Here is an 18,216-nt window from a genome sequence, read left to right on the forward strand (position 1 = left end):
GTGTATGAATCCTGAATCGTTGCTAATCTTGACCTTGACGCACAGGGGATGTATTGTTTGTCTCTGTGCTCAACCGTATTGTGGCCGGCCTGATGGTTGTAGGCCCGTATTTGTTCTTTTACTATGCACAAATAAAGGTTTTTAAAAAAAAAAAAAAATAAAAAAAATAAATAAATACAGGCATGAAAAAAAAAAAAAAAAAAAAAATCAATTACGTTTTAATGTTTTATCGAGCATGTTTTTTCACTTTAAATTCCTCCCATTTAAAAATATGGCTGTATTTTTCTGTTATAAATATGACATACTGTCTGCAGCCACTGGGAGCAAGATGCCTAGTGTTTGTAATTGTGATACTTAAAAATGGGAGTACATTTAAATGATGAGTTTAATGGAATCCATATAAACATTAAGTTAGCTCTTTAGTTAAATTTTCTACCGTTTCAAAGTGTCGCCTTTACACACAGCAGGCATCTTGCTCCCAGTGGCTGTTAGACACGGTGCCATACTCATTTCAGTAATTTTTTTAAGTGGGCGAAATGTAAAGTGCAGAAAAATGTTCCATATCATGAACATTTTTGCTGAATATTTTCTGCACTTTAAATTTCTCCCATTTAAAAAAAATGGTTATATGTTTGTATTATACACGTACGGGTGCCACATATGACAGGTATTCTAGTGCCACAAGTATATTACATAGGCTCTCAGTCACCCATACGCATTTATCCCATTCATACACATACATGTTGATACATTCTCAAAGACCACACTCTCACTGACAGACATGGCAGTCCCGTCATAGTGCCCCTAGTTGAAATATTTTGTTCAAACCATAGTATCTGGTTTTATGGACATTAGACTTGAAGTCAATGGAGATGGGCTTAAGCGTGTCTCGTAACAATGCGTGAGCTGCTTGGCCTTCAGTAGCTCACAATGATTTTCACTGATCAGAAGTAGCTCTCACTACAGAAGAGGTTGAAGACCCCTGCTATGAAGACTGCCTTTCTCCACACAATAACTCAGGCTCTTTCAGTCCAGCTTCTCTACACCACCTTTTCCAGATAAACTGGTGAGGACTGTAGCAGCCTTCTGCCAAAGGTTGTGACTACTTTTCATACCTGGTAGCCCATTGCTCTTGTGACATGCTTTGCTCCACATCTCCCCTCGAAGGAGAAAAGAGAGACTCCATTGTTTTAACCCCAAAAGATTATTGAATTTTTACATCAGTCGTGCTACAGACCATCCTGTGGATAAACAGCTCTTTGTGGAGCTCTCTAGGCAAAGAAAGTCAAGGCAGTGCAGAAAAGCACCTTATCAAGATAGCTATACCTCTGTGTAAAGTTCTGCTAAGCATTGGATAAGAAGCAGTATCAAGAAGATCTGAAGGCTCTTTCCACCAGAGCCAAGGCTGGTATCGCTGCACGTGAGGTGCCTGTACTGGATAACTGTCAGTCCACAGCATGGGCGTCAGTGCACTAGCTCACAAGGCACTACTGCCTTGACAGCTAGATTCAGCTGGAAGAGCATTTAGCCCATTCGGTCCTGCAGGACTTTTTGATCTGAACCATTCCACGGACCCTCTACCTTGGGAAGTACTGCTTTGATATCTGTTCCCAATATGAGGAAGATGGGAAATATCCATCAGAAGCACAAGTTACCTTGTGTTACGGTCTTTCTGGTGGATATTCTATCTACCAGCAGATTCCTCATGCCATAGTACCTCCTTGTTCTTTGGAATGGTCTTTTTCTTCTTTTGAAAAGGTCCCAAATCAAAGATCTGTTTTCTGGTACATCTGGTTAATTGTTGAACTGTATATCCGTGAATGCGGCCAGTGTAAGGAAATAAACTTATGTCAGCTCTCAGAGATGGCTTTATGCGGCTCTCACCATCACTCATAAGGTTACATAGGGGCCATGTTGTAAAAACCTTCCAGAGCCAGAAAGGGTTCCTGGTGATATTCTCAAGGTGAGGAATCAAAGGTTAGATAGAACATACACCAGAAAGATCATTACCAGAGGTAAGTAACGTGTTAATTTTGCTACACCTTGGAACTGTTTTTACTTAATAGAGATTCATGATTTAGGTGTTCCTTGACAAAATGCATAGTTAAAGAACACTTGATGATGCACAGCTGGATACGTAGAATACATAATATATGCATACAGGCACAGTCTAATAGTTAAACACACTACAATTTTTTGTTGTGGTATATTTCTTCTAAATATATATTCTAATTACAATTTATTTTATAAATGTGTTTTTTTCAGAACGATCTGATTGGTCAGAGTTTGTTTGACTACCTACATCCTAAAGATATTGCCAAAGTTAAGGAGCAGTTATCTTCATCAGATACGGCACCACGGGAAAGACTCATAGATGCTAAAAGTATGTTTCAATTTCGTTCTCTTTCCGCATAAAATAACTCCATACGGGTATTTTGGAGTATTTGTCATCTATTATTTAAAATATGTCACTGGATCAATTTTTAGGTTTGCACAAACACTATCTATGATATATGAATTTTCAAATGTATTCTTGAAACTATTTTGTATTGTGGATTTACTTTGTAGGTTGAGTAGTTTTATGCTCGGATTTGAGCATTGTGTCCAGTCTGTGATTTGGAAGTGGCATGTGCTACTTGGTCTTTTCTGACGTCACCGTGGTCGAGTGTGGGGTCACCTGTGCCCTGACGTTGCACTGTTTCTTTGATCTGTCTAACCATTGGGGAACACAGTCTGACAAAAGGGCCCATTTACCATTACAGTGCTATACTCAGATTTGTTTGTTGGTGATAAAGCACAATAGGTTTCCATGAAGGTGCACAATTTTCCCACCCATATTCCAAGTTAGACAAATATTCTCATCCACAGGTTTAGCTGCAGACGTACTCAATGACGTACATTTCTCATTTAGTGGAATCTATTTTGCACACAATATTTAGGGACCTTCTTATAAAACGCTTCTGCTGTGGCCTGGAAATGAACCATCACTTTGACATGAGCCTGTTGGGAATGTGATTATGTTCATTGACCAAAGTCACTTATGTTTGTGTTTGATTGGAAATGAAAATCGGTATCAAAAACGTTGTTGGCTGCTACAAAAATATTGCCCTTTTATCATTGGCCTAGGTTAGAATGTGCTTATGAAATGTTAAACTGAATTTCTGTACATTCTTAGTTATTTTTCATACTCCATTTTCTCCTTTTCAATTCATTGGTAATTTTGACTGTTGACTTAGATCTCAGAATATCGTCCACATTGCCCAAAAAAACCCCAAGAACATCAGACATGTCTTCAAAACACTTTTTGGAGGATTAGATCATGCCTTGATTTCCCCTTTCATCAACAACTATACTTCCACATCATATAAAGTTTGTGAATATAATATGTTGGCTATGTGCTAAATATTTCGGTTAACATGGTGGTGGAAATAGGATTATACACTGAACCTCATAATTTAAAAATCAGATAGGCCAGATGGTCTCTCTAGAGGTATTTGGTGGAAGATGATGGCAAGGCCGAGAACGACTTAAAATATAATTTGGATCGAAAGCCCACAACTGAAGCCCTGCTGTCAGCAAACATCAATGATATATTTCACATTCAGATTCATATGATTGTCATAAGCGTTCCGTTTTCAACAGTTTGTTGTATTGCTGAACTTTGTATGTCGGCTTTTGTATACCACCTTTCAGCAGCTCAGGCTTCACTTGATTAGTGATCTGAGTAATTGTGATTTGTTAGAAGGAAATGTAGAAACCTACAAACTAGTGGCGGTTGGAAATTAGTACCTTTTACCACCGTATTTAATTCGGCATTACGGTTAGGTCAGTGCCAAAACTTACTTCCAGATAGCTTGTTTTTTGGGCAAATTCTTCAAAAATCAGCTTTTAAAAAGCAACTGTCACACGGGCTACTAACAGACATATCAACGCATGCAAATATGGAACTACTGGATTGTTTATATCACAAAATGTGATGGGAGGAATGCTTGCAAATAGTGCAACCACTGACAATCCCTAGCGGAAGCATTCCAACCCATTGGTTGTTTTGCCCACTGTGCCACCTCAGATTAAACCCAGCAATATGCAAGTCAGTCTTGGTTCTGCTTCAGTAGCAATAGTCCAGCCTGAACTGTAAAGCCAGGTCCTCACTGAACCAGAATACAAGCAACCCAAGACTTCTGGATTGGTTCTAACCTGGCAGTTCTCATGAAAATCCTGGGAAAAGCAAAGGATATCTCTGCAGAATGTTTGTCTATACCAAGCTTAAATACTATGAGAAATTGGGTTGTTGGTTGAAATGGGGGTTGTGGGAGTGACCCCTGTTTAACAAACAGCCACAATCCATGTACAGTTGAAGCACAAAAGTCACTAAATTAACATTTGCTTAACCCGTGGTAGCTTGGCAAAAAAGCAGGCAGGCTTAACTTAGAGGCAATGTGTAAAGTATTTACACATTACACAAACAGTAATACAGTGAAAATACAACACAAGAAAAATCCCACACCAATATAGAAAAATAGAATAAATTTGAATACATTATTTAACACCAAACAACAAAAATGCAATCAGTGGAACCTGAGTTTGAATTTTTAAAATGTAACTCCAGAACTAGCACCTAAAAATTCAAAGCGCCAACTGCGAACATTTGGTTGCGCGAGACCAGGTCAAAGTAAAAAAAAAACAATGGTCGACAGCGATGGAGTCGTATACAAGAAGTGGATTGGTCCCGGTCGCCACTTACCTTTGAATTTAGAGGAAATTTCAAAGAAAAGTGTTCTCAGAAGGGGAAGCATCATCATCGGGGAGCCGCTGGATGAAGTCGTGGTGAAGATTTCTATGTTCACACTTAGGGCCATATTATCAAGAACAGCGATAACATTATCGCCGCTTTCTAAAGTGGCAATAAGGGGCTTGATAATATGTCCTAGAGAATTCCAATGGAAGCCCAGATTTGTGGTCCTTCACACCAGATCCTGGTTCCATGAGGCCGTGACCCCTTTGGCAAAAGACCACTGAACAGGACTTGTTTCTGCAGAGAAGCATGTAGCGGGAGCTACTGCAAAGTCAGGCCAACTGGCAATGCACCTTTGGCAGATAAACAAGCAGGTTGGCCACCGTCACCTCTCGGTCCTCAACAGTTTTTAACCAGAAATATTCTGAGTCCCCAGTTTGGGCACCTTGAACACCATAACTAAGGGTCCAGGAATGGAGGGGCGCCACTTGGTGGTTGGGGGTGCTAGGACTTACTCAGGCTGGGTCAAGTTGTGGGTTCGAGATAGTTGGAGCCTTTTCTATCCCTGAGGCTCTGATAAGGAGGCCAGTCACCTAGCTCTTAGAGTCACTCTGGTAGTCCTCTATTCAAATGCTGAAACAAGGCTCAAGCAGCAGGGAAGGCTTCTGAGGATTCAAGGTAGCACAGCAGTACTTCCAGGTACAGCAAAGCAGTCTCATGGAGTACACATTAGGCCACAGCGGCAGGCAGTCCACTGAGAGTCTTTCCGCAGGCCCAAAAAGGGAAATGAAGACTGGGTCTGAGGGCCCTATTTTTATACCTGGTGCCTTCTTTCAAGTAGAAGAAGTTTCAAGGGAATTTCCTTTGAAGTGCTTGACGTTTTCTGCTTCCCCTGCCCTGGCTCCAGGCTGGCTGCATGAACAATGCAGGGATGACAAGCCCTTTTTGTGAAGGCAGAGGTCAGCCTAATCAGTTGCAAGTGGGGTTGTGCCCAGCTCCCCCACCCACATCCTTCCAGTTGATGGCCCACTCAGGCACAGCTAATCCCTCTATTTGGCGGCTGTCTGGAAGGAATGAACAAAGTCCAACTGCCCAGTCATGTTACCTAGGAAAGGCTACAGGCACCAAATGGTTAGGGCAGAAAAATGCAGACTTTCTGAAAGTTGCATTTTCAAAACTGTAAATTAAAATCTGACTTTACCATTAAAGAGGATTTTTAATTACAACTTCTAAGACACTAAACATGACATTATTTCCTGCCCCCAATCAACAGTTAGCGCATAATAAATGGAATAAGGCAGCCCAATGTTATCCTATGGGAGAGGTAGGCTTCACAGTAGTGGGAAAACAAAGATAAGATTTTTTTCACTACCAGGACATGTAAAACTTAAAAGTACATGTCCAACCTTTTAATTACAATGCACCCTATCCTATGGGCTATTTAGGGCCTACCTTAGGGGTGATTTATATGCAATAGAAGGGTGGGGTTTAAGGTTTCTCAAGAGGGCTATATTGCCAAGTTGAATTGGCAGTTCAAAACTCAATTCAGGCTGCAATGGCAGGCCTGGGACATGGTTTAAGGTGCTATTTAAGTGGGTGACACAATCAGTGCTGCAGGCACTCTAGTACCATTTAACTTACAGACCCTGGGTATAAAGCATACCACTTTACCAGGGACCTATTAGTAAATTAATTATGCCAATGAGATGGAGGCCAATTATACCATGTTTTAGGGAGTAAGCAACATTAGCACTGGGTAGCAGTGGTAAAGTGCACAGAGTCCTAAATCCAACCAAAACAAATTCAGCAAAAATAGGAGGGTTGAAGACAAAACGTTTGGGGTGACCCTGCAGAGAGGGCCAAGTCCAACAAATACACTTTGTGTTTATTGTGAAAAGACCAGACCTCATGATACATAATGTAAAATGAAAGAATTAGCATATGCATTCTGTTTCACATATAAATACACTACACATTATAAATCAGTTGAATAAATATATAAGAATAACTTATGCACTGTCAACCTATAATGAAGCAAAATGTTATCTTGTCACCAAATGAAACTTGTTCATAAATGAAAAATGTGCTCTCGAATACATGAACATATGAAATGCATTAGGGGCACTTAAGCAGAAAACACAAAGTGCACATCACTATACTACCTTTGTATTGCTTAGAGAATGTAAGTGTTATTTATTGCTTGCACCTCTGATCTCAACACGATGGAACAAGGGCTTGTTTCCAGTTCTCTCAAAAACCATCAGTGGCTGTTGCCATGCACAAGTCAAAGAAATTCAAACGTCTTGATATCTTTAGCGTTGCTTAAAAGCTGATCATGACCAAGGATGAACTTTATTATTATTAACTTCCAATGATGTATTCAAGGGTTTTAAAAAGATTGATGTTAAAGAGTGTCCTCTGTCAAGTTGATTTTTTTGTGACCCTTATTTCATCCTTATCTGGAAATCTGTAGACACGGCTATACCCTCTAGTTGGTCAAAGTTAAAGTTCCAACTTTAAACATTCTGTTTGATTTGAAAGTTTTACTGTTATTTTATGCAGTGCTCAAAGCATATGCTGCCTTTAATACACAATCTCTATTGTATTTTTTTTCATTTTCTGAAAAGTAGATTTGACTGTGTGTGTATTTAACGCAGTCAAGAACATTCCTCAATTGATGTGCCCTACTTTCTTTTGTCAACCGATTATCAAACTGCTGAAGCTTGTCCGTTCTCCTAATGAACACATTTAGATATGGCATTCATATGCGCCCAAACTGACAATATTCTACACTGTGATTTAAAAAGTCACAGTTTATACATCATATTACAGAGACTTAAATGAACGTGAATAAAAAGCAGGCATATTGACACGTTTCTCTTTTTTGGTTTTCTAAGATATGTAATACTAGGTCCAAAACCAGCATTGTGACAACAATAATGGCTGACGCTAAAGTTACAAGTCATTACAGCTTCTCTGTGTAAAGGAATAGAACAGGCTATGTCACTTGCTACACAACTCTCACTTAGGAAAGTCAGACAATTCTGGTCGTTAAGAACACTGAGTGTTGTGCCCATTACTGTTGCTCTCCTCCATAATAGCATGACATCTTGCACCAGCTCCATCATCTACCAAGACTTGAGAGATTACTGAAATGAGCTGGCATGAGCAGAATCATAGAAATTCAGGTACAGCTTGCAAAGCAGACGGTGCTAGGCTAGCAAATGTGTGAATTGTTATGGTGTCCCTCATCATTATAGTCATTTGTGCATCTTCTGGTGATCCTTACAGCAGGATTAGGAAACAAAGTCCGAAGACCTTGATGATCAAGCTGCCCTCTCTTTGTCCAGTGTTTACTTTTGTAGTTCCCCTAGGCCACAGTTACTGGGCACAGTTTACAAAGGTAAACTTAGAGCTGAAGTCTAAGTTTACATTTGTGAACCTGGCCCTTGGGCATCAGGTCTATACTTAGACTTCATGTCTAAATTTACTTTTGTGAATTGGGCCCACGGTGTTAGATTTCATTCGGTTTCGCAAATAAGACCACTTTCCCAGCCATGCCATTCATCACGCTCTGTGACACACATTCATCACCTATGGGATGCATCTTTGGATTATGGACTGTTGATTACCAATATTTTTATAGTATTGAAAAGAACAAAATGATACCCTTCCACTCCTCACATAGATGTTGAGATGACTGACAATCTGCTTGAAAGAAGAGCTCTTTTCACCTTGGAAGGCAATGAGCAGAGAGGGCTAGTTGTATAAATGGAATTATGAAGGCGGTTGCCCTCTATAGTAGAATAACAACCATTTTACAGAGTTTGCAAATAAAAGCAGATTAATTTAATGCAAAGGAATTTGACTTGCAAAATGATCATGTTCACTGGAACTTTTTCTAATTTTCTAACCGAATACTGCCAGGAACTGAGCAATACTTTCACAACGTAACAAACCATAGAAGCTTAATGTAACTTTTAGATGTTTGCACTGTGATTTTAAGGGTTTTAGGATACTTTAGTGGTTGCAGAAGAAAATGTATGTGGTTCCTCAAAGGACAATTTCCAAATGATACTGTATCTATATAGTATTTCTTTAGCGCTTACCTAGCGAAAAGGCAGCAGAGCTCTGTACATGGTTAAAGAGAGGCATAAAGTCAACTAGTTATAGAAGTCGAAGTTGGGTTGTAGTCTTTGGTTTTCTGGGGATGAGTTCCTTGAGGGTGAAGTTGATGTCCAGGCTAAATCTAAGTGACTTGGCATTCGGGGAAAGTTGAGGTTTTGAAGTCATCAAGGTTCATGTCAGTGAGTCAGGTCTGTACTCAGTCTTGTTGTTTGTGCTCGACAAATACCAGGAATTCTGTCTTCGTTGAGTTGAGCTTCAGGTACGTGCTGGACATCAATGTTTGGATGAAATGCAAGCAGTGTTTAAGCAACGGATGTCTGAAGCGGAGGAGACTTTCAAGTAGAGTTGTGCACGATTTGTATATTGGTGAATCTGGATGCTGTTATCTGTGAGCAACAACAAGGTGTTGGATGGAATGCTTGAATAAATCTAGCCATTGGCAATTGCTCTGGCTTTCCAGCTCTTTGTTTTTCACCCACTATGCCACACTACACAGAGGCCTGCCTTATTGAAAGCAGTATTGACTCTGCTCCTCATGTGAACAGTCCGTTGTGGACTGTCAGGCTAGACCCTCTCCAGAAAAGACCACAAGCAATTCAAGACCAGTTTCACCCAACTTAGCGCTCATCAGTTGAGTGCAGCTTGAGTCCAGTGATCACGGGATCAATGTATGGGCATACCTGTAAATTTAAGGCTACAACTGTCTGTGAGAAGAGCACCTAGCGGCCCCATATAATGGTTAAATATCACAGGAGACTGTATGGAACCCTGGGGAACTCCACAGGTGTTACGCGTATTTTGAGACCTGAAGGTGCCCATGTGAACAAACCTGGGTCAATTGGAAAGGTAGGAGGAGAAGCAGTGAAGGGTATGGCCGGTGAACCCTTGTTAAAACTTTAGAGTGCAGATGAGGGAGGAATGGTCGACAATCTCAAAGGCAGCTGAGAGGTCCAGCAATATCAGGACATAGGGGTCATCTTCATCTGGGGTTAAGAGGACATCATCTACAATGTGTAAATTACAAGTCTCCATGCTGGAGCATGATCTGAAGCCAGAATGGTAGACGTGCACACGTCACCCTCAAACAGCTTCAGCCTAAACTACATTCTATTAACTCTTCGGAGTGATCAAGTCAAGTCAATAGTTCTTTATTCGGCCAGTGTAGACCATAAAAGCACATTAGTTAAGAAACATATATTTTACCTAAAATCAAGATAAACACATGATTTCCTTAAGAGAGTGATTAGCATAAATTTGTCTCCATTTTAGCAAGAAAAGTAACAATCTAAAACCATTTGTGCAAACTGCAAATTGATACTGGACAGAAATAGAATATTGTAGAGTCACATAAAGGAAAAAACATATAGATGCAGAAACCACAGTTCATTAACAAAAAAACAAATTCATCGGGTTCAATCCTTAATGATAAAATATCTCAGTTCAATGTGAGCATCTAACGTTCCATGTTCACAGTCTCAATGAGTAGCCCTCTATTCCTTGAAAAGTTTTTTCCTGAGTCTGAGGGCTCCCGAAAGAAAACTTGCAACCCGAAGCAAACCATGGGAGAGGGTAACATTTGCAAGTACAACAACGCTGGCCTTACTTGTACAAATTGATTGTTTTTTACCAGCAGAACAATACATTTTTGACTCAAAGTACAATAAAAATCACAAAAAATATAAAGTGCATGGTGTCTTGCTCTGAAAAGTTATCACAAGGACAGGGCTTTAAAACTCTCTTCTTTGAAAATCCTTCAGGGACTGCTAAAACCAATGTACAAAATTAAGTCTAAATCTAGCCAGTAGAAAACGATGGCGAAGATTATTGACTAATGAAAAATATGGCTCCCCCTGTGAGCTTGTTCTCAACATCATGTATTGTCTCAAGGCGGGTTTAACAAGTTCCATGTCATCCCTTTACCCAGACCACCTGTCCAAGAACATAATTTTGATGTCCCTCAAGTCACTGGGGCATAAAGGTCTTGGGTGGCTGAACAGGTTTAGACAACCTTTCCTGTTCAACTGTTCCATAATGTATCCTAGCCACTGCATGCGTAGAGCTCCCACGAGAGCAATACAATCCTCTAACACATGTTGATTCAGGGTGGGGACAGAGCTTGACCAGATTCTTAACCGGCAAATTATAGGTGCCACTGCAATGAAGTCAGATATGTAGCCCACTCCAAGCTCTTCATGAGTCATAAAGGAAGGGCTGCTAGAAGGAACAGAGAGAAGTCTTCGCTAAAATGTATTCTCCACCACCTGCAATTCTCTTACATCTGTGTAACCCCACACGTCACACCCATAGGTAGCCATGGGAATATATTTTTCCTTAAAGACCTTTAGTAGGGCAGGCACGGGTTTGGCCCCTAGTCTCTTGCTATTTGGGACAAAGTGGTCAGCTGGAGGGCATACATTGAGCTTAGCCTCTATCCCTTCAAGCCGCAACAAAATAGGTGACAACAGTGTTTTTAACAGTGATTCAGACCTAGGGAGTAATACAATCCATAGCTTGTTCCAAATCAGGATTAACACACGTAGCTGGAGAGACCACCTTCTTGTGCAGCTGTGATCCTCTCTTCCCTCCAGCCTTCTTCTTTTTGACGGGGCTTCAATTGGTGTGAGGTCATCATCTGACAAAACCACTGCGGTCTTATCCTATGTGACGATTGTGGGTAACTTATTGTTATGCTGAATGGCAGTTACTTCCTCTGAATTAGTTTGGGGCAGTGGTTCCTTAATACATCTCTCTGATTCCAATGAGAGTTACCTTTCAGTCCGGACTATTTCCTTAGATATGACACTTGCTGCCCTGGCCAAAAAGGAATCTAAGGTTGTTACAGTGTTCCCCCCTGCACCTCTCCTGGATGTAACCCGAATTCATCTACATTTTGCCCATGGTCACGTATATTTAAGATATTAATATTAATAAGTACACCGGGTGGCGACCCTTAAAGATCAACGACTGACCCAACCAGGGGTCTATTACTCTATACTAGCCAGGGTAAGGCGAAATAGTTTGGTGCAAAAACCTCCCTTAGTGGCTCCTGGGAGAATAAACAGCAAAGAAAAATGACAGTACCTCAAAGTTGCTGAGCTGAATGTAAAAGCCAAGAGGGGTGACCTAGCCCTACCTCGACTGGCTGAGAATGGGCACAGACGAACCCTGTCTTGGCCAAGTACATAAGTGCATTCTGAGAGAGATTTTTGTTTCAATGAAAATGGCATGGGATCTCTTGGAAGTTAAAATGCATTTGCTCTGGCACAAACAGTCCACAAGCCCAAATCCTCGCACAAAGCACCTGTAACTGATGGCACTCCAAAGTGAGAAGTACCTTTTTTGTCTCACCGGTCAACCGACTAAACCGCAATGCTACAGAGACAACACACACTGTGAAAGGTAGTTTTATTCTGACCTGTCACTCAAATTGAGGTTGTTGGTTGCTAATAAGAGCTGTTTAGGGTGACTATTGTAGATTGCATATCCTATTATTACTGCAGCTAAGTTTGGAATACCTGCCATTAATATGTTCTTCTGTTGTCTTTTTTCTGTATGTATCATGGCTTTAAACACAATTTTATCTCATACTAAACTCTATAGCTTTTTAAATTAAAATTTCTAATGTCAAAACTATCCAAAAGTCTAGCGTTTTATAGGTATATCATCCTAGTTATGAGATTGCTTAGATATGTGTTGTAAAACATTCTATGCAGTATGTTGTCACTGAAATTAATTGTTTCGTGTTTATAGCTGGTCTACCAGTAAAAACAGATATCGCACCTGGACCGTCAAGACTGTGCTCTGGAGCAAGACGCTCCTTCTTTTGTAGAATGAAATGTAATAGACCATCTGTGAAAGTTGAAGACAAAGACTTCTCTTCTACCTGTTCAAAGAAGAAAGGTAATATAGTTTTAGTCTCAAACTGGTTAATTTGATTATATAACAAATTAATATTACTTATATTTCTCTTGTACAGTAAACACCCATTACCATCCAAGCTATATGTACCTTAAATATCCTACTGGTAATGGTACAGAAAACCTATAAACAACAATTTAGTACACTTCATTATTAATAGGTACTTTTTTAGGACAAAGTTATTGACCACTATTGGGCATTTTTTCATCCCCCAAAAACATGAAGACTGTATTTGAAGGATTGTATATGGCAATTGTGTAACAACTAAGAAAAATGTTCTGTAACTCTCTTTGATTTTGTATTTATTAAATGGGGTTACAGTTCTATTCAGCTTTTCCATATCCTCCATCCAGAAAATTATACCCGATTATTTCTAGTAAAGTACTAGGAAAAAAATATATTGCTGTGCCATTTCAAACAAGTAATTTTGTAAATTTACAATATGATACCTTTCATACTCAAAGTTAGTTGGCAAGTCCAAAATGTTAAGCCTTAATTTGCAAAAGAGAAGTGAATGTTGCTTGGGAAGCTCCTTGCATGCATGCTGCTTCCATTCTGCTTGCATAGCCTGTCTTGCTCTGCCTCAGATTCAGTTGTATTCCCATCGATCAAAATGGGCAAGAGGCTCCATTGAGGTTTTTGTGTCTCTGAGCTGAAGGTAGACAATGTCTCCTCTACTTAATATATAAAACCTTCCCATCACTTTATGTTGATTTATATTTACGTTACATTACTGTATCAAATTATTTCTTCACAGTTTTGGTTTTTATATTTTTATGTTATTCTTCAACCCACAACATTTATTCCAGTGAAAATTCTCTATTACATGTATACCGTAGCATTGGTGTAGACCAGTGACACACAATACTAGATACAAGCTGTGTATTTTTTTGTCTGGTTGTGTCATCCAGCTGCTCTCTTGTTGATTCAAAACACACTGAATTACATGCATCCATTGCCTATTGCATTGGTAGAATGAGTGGCACACGTGTGCTCTGATTTGTATGCTGATGTGGATGGGGATGAGATGAGCCTAACTGCAAGATGAATTATAACCAAGAAATTGGATTGAAATCAATTGGTAGAACAGATACACAAGAATCAGTGACGTCTGTGATAATTAAAACGTACCAAAGTATATGTGGACTGGCCAGTGGCTTGACTACAGTTTAGTATTTCTCTATATGCAAATCAGTGAGTTGAGCTCTTCTGAATATCGGTAAAAAAAACGTTCAATGTTTTGGACTTTTTTAACTTTTTCTCAATTTAAAGTAAGTACGATTCTGATATGAAAGACTGCAACTATTAGCATCCATTGTGGTCTCACTGAAAACCAGAAGCTGAGTACTATATATGTTGAAGCTGCCTTGCTGGAGTGCAATCACTATCACTACTCAATTTCAATTTCTAGGATTTTTAAACAATTATCTGTGCCCTTACGGCAATAAGTTATGGCTATGTCAGTTACACTAATGTTTATTGGATTCCTTTTCATTGTACATGCAGTTCAGCTTTGCATTAAATGTTATCTACTTCTGACACTGCATGACATAGCGCATCTTTGGTTTTGCAGCACTTTTCAAACGCACAGATCAGTAGCCTTCAGCGGGGATCCCACCTTCCTCTTTTCCTGAATATATGATCAGCAGCTGATCTCATCCCGAGACTTTGTTGACACATATAGGGACTGGTTTAGAGTTCAGTGGTAACTGAAAACACTCAAAATCTGAGACGAAACTAAGTAAGCTGAATTCCCTCAGTGATGAGCTTGTCAGCCCAATACCTCAACATGGTGCCAATCACAAAACCGAGGGAGGGAGCACATTGTCAGGCATATCATCACACTGTTCGCCCAGATGCTCCTTTGAGTTAGTGGGTTGATGAGCTCATTGGGATACACCTTTGTCTTGGAAGTGGTACAGAAACCTGAGAAGACTGGGCAGCATTGTAAGCACCCACAAATGTAATGTGTTACTGTCTGCTGATGAATGTCAAATATCCTGAAACGTGTCTAGAGATACCCAGCATTGGCTTCACCAACAATGGTGAATGCTACAGACTTTCGACTAAAGTGATTTTTAGGTCGAGCCTAGTGTTGCAGCGCATGCGCTGTGCGCTTTGTGAGGCATGCAGTATTGAGTATGGCGTGTAAGCTCTGTGTAAGCTCTGCCTACTCTCCGCCCATCTTTTTTATTGGCTTAGGTCCTAAATGCTGCCTTCCCATTGGTTTAAGCTTGTTAGTCCTTCCTACTGAAGGCCATGTCGTCATTTGTATCCTTCCATGGTTACTGGCCCCTTTACTTTCAACACTATTTTGTTCCCGTGCCGCCCCACCTCCCCTCCCGCAGTCCATGACTTCTCGGTCCACCACCACCACCCCCTCCCCACTCCCGTTCGTGCCTTTTTGCCCGCCCGCACTCCCGTTTCCAATGCAATAGGTCTCGGGTAAAAGCGAGTCCTATTGCATTGCAAATGCTTGTTTAAAGTAGTTTGTGCTTGTTTTTTACATCATCCAGCAGCACTGAGGAGGAGTAGAGAGCTGGCACAGGATGGTAGAGTGTCTGTGCAGAAGCATGTGCAGTCAGACGTCGGCTCACGGGTTGAGACTGGCATCTCGTTAATCAGTGGCAAAGCCTGCAGCGCCCCCTAGGTTTAGACCCACCAACCCTAGACTCTAGCTCTGCGGCCGGTGTGAAAGTTATGTCTGCGGAGAGCCACTCTTCAAGCAGATAAATCTGAACTGCGCACAGATAATTCCCCTCATAATTTTTATGCAAACACTTACAAAAATACAAAGGAATGCGAGTGAAACACCTCGATGCTGCGCATGCTTTATAATTGTAAGTTCTGGGATTAAGAACAAATGTTTATCAGAGTTATGCACCACATTATGCGAAAACGAGCCGTCTTCAAAGCTGGTCGGACGCTGGATGAACAAATTGGATCCATCATGGGCAATGTCCAGCGGGCCCAGGCCTTGTTCTGCCAATCTGGACCACAACCGCGCTGCTGTCCCTAATGCCCCCGGCATCAATGCCAGAAGAGGCCTCCCGAGAGAAGATGAGAGGGGAAAACTCAGCGTGCTCGTCCCCTTGGCTTCCCCATGAGTGGTTCCAGCCCCCAATCCACAGAGGGAGCGCTCTGCAGTTATGGTAGGTGGTGTGAGTCCTTGCACTCGCTCCGTTTTATCTTAGCGCGGGAAAAAGTGTAGATGAAGCTTCGATGAAGAAGCATCTGTAGGGAGTGCCACCTGGGTCTGAGGTGAAACGGGGACTATCTTCATCTGATGTAACACAACAAAAGTGTACCTCGTCTCCTGGCACAAAGGTTATCCGCAAACATCTCCAAGCAAAGTCTGCTGCTAAAGTTGACAGTGAGGTGAAGAGTTCTGCATATACTTGAGAGAGTTTGGGTGGCGATGCAGCATTGACAAAGCACTAGACATAGATGGTAATATTTTGTTTGTTTGTTATGAACACTATTTGTGTCATGTATAAATGGCTTCACATACTGCCTTATCTGCAATTATGTGTTTAGTTGAAGGAGGCATTTCAAACATAAGCTATGCGCTTTTTGTATTCTGTGCTTAAAGCAGGAACACATATTGTCAGCAACGCGTGCATTGTACTATTTTTATCATTAAGTTATTGCACGCAGACAAGCATATGTATTTGATTCCTCTCATTAGTGTCAGGAGATACAGATTACTCTAATGTTTTTGCTAATTGTATTGTTTCCTCGGTGTCGGAATGCCGAAAGAATATTAACATTTACTATTTGTATAATGCTTAGTATAGGAACACGCCGACCGGAGGTGGACACTGTACTGTGCCATGATTTGCCAGTGTTAATGTGCTCCTTTAATGTCTTCTCACTTCCCGCCATGTGACACAGTGTACTCCTTTGGGCCCCCTCTTGCTACTGTCGATACATCAAGATTAGGAACATTTAGGAGTGAATAATAGATTATTTTAAAATCAACGAAGGAACGGTGGAACTATTTTCAGTTTGGGGGGGTTCAAGGCAGCTTTACGCAGGCAAATAATTGCTTTCTCTGCCGCCCAGTCAAAAATTAGTCGTATTAAAATTACCAAACTTCAGCAGGCTGTTGATAGTGCTTTGAGGCAGAGAAATATCCCACCACAGGGAGATGGGGAAGCTATGGATCAGCTCGAAAGGGCCAAAAAGGTGCTCAGGGATTTTTTTCTAATTGAAGGTGTTAATAGCTCCAGGACTTTCCAACAACGGGTATATGAGGAAAGCCAAATGGTTGGTAAATTATTAGCTGGGTTAGACAAGAAGCGGCCTTAATTACCGAGGTCATAGATCCCAAGACTAGAGTTGCGGTAATGGATAGGGATAGAATTGCCCAAGTTTTCATGGCGCATTATCAATAGCTCTATGCTACTAAATATGTGGTTAGGCAGGACTCAATCCAGGAATATTTCGAGTGTGTAAATCTTCCGAGCTTATTAAATTCCCTTGTGGAACAGATTCAACTAGAGATATCTGACGCAGAAACTTTAACAGCCCTGAACTCTATCGCAGGGGCGAAAGCTTGTGGAAACGATGGGCTGCCTATAGAATTTTTTAAGGCATTTTCCAAGGAGTTGATTCCCTTCTTGACAAAGCTGGTTAATTATATTAGGACGGGGTGTGCCACCCCATCTAGTTTTAAAGAATCTATAATTGTAAGCTTTGTGAAGAAGGGTAAAAATTCTAAGGATGTTAATTCCTACAGGCCGATTAGCCTTCTAAATGTCGATTATAAAATTCTAATGAAAATTTGGGCCCAACGCTTACTCTCTTAGCGCAGGAATTGATTCATAAAGATCAGTCTGGGTTTTGTTGCCGGAAGGTCGATGTCCTTTAATACCCGGTTTCTAATTCAGGCTCTTGACTATTTTAACAATAATTGCACTCCAACGCTCATTATGAAGGCGTTTGACCTGGTTAATTGGGACACACTCTTCTATGGTCTGGGCAAGTTTGGTGTCCCTTTCCAGATTATAGAAATGCTGAGTAACATCTACCAGGGGGCCCATGCCCAGGTGGTGATAAACGCAAACCAAGTAGGGACAGTAAATATCAATCGTGGGATCAGACAAGGGTGTCCGTTGTCCCCCCTATTGTTCACCTTCTTTATTGAGCCCCTGGCTACAAAAATCCGCGACTACTGGGAAATTAGAGCGCTGATACCGGGTATGACAAAATTAAAGTTGTTCGCGGATGACATTATTTTATATTTAAGTCCTGAGAGTCTGAATATAGACCAGGTATTAACAGAGTTTAGTCTATTTGAATTGATTGGGGGCTACAAAATAAACCAAAGCAAAACTGAGATTTTAACTTTAAATACTGATTGTGATTTTCTCCCCTCAAATCTTAAACCTCAGGCTTTAAAATTGGAACCAATACACTACTTGGGGATATTT

At 40.7% G+C, this 18,216-nt stretch overlaps 1 protein-coding gene across 5 annotated transcripts in view; it reads left to right on the forward strand.

The window, feature by feature from the left end:
* BMAL1 (basic helix-loop-helix ARNT like 1) overlaps positions 1-18,216 on the forward strand; it is a 503,136-nt gene that overhangs the window by 319,351 nt on the left and 165,569 nt on the right. For all 5 annotated transcript variants that reach the window (XM_085648206.1, XM_085648207.1, XM_085648208.1 and 2 more), the window contains 2 exons: positions 2,266-2,383; positions 12,614-12,763. In XM_085648206.1, coding sequence (XP_085504332.1) covers positions 2,266-2,383; positions 12,614-12,763 — 268 coding nt within the window. The remainder of the gene's footprint in view (positions 1-2,265; positions 2,384-12,613; positions 12,764-18,216) is intronic.

This window comes from Triturus cristatus, chromosome 3_2 (assembly GCF_964204655.1).
Source record: "Triturus cristatus chromosome 3_2, aTriCri1.1, whole genome shotgun sequence".
In the NCBI taxonomy this organism is placed as follows: Eukaryota; Metazoa; Chordata; class Amphibia; order Caudata; family Salamandridae; genus Triturus; species Triturus cristatus.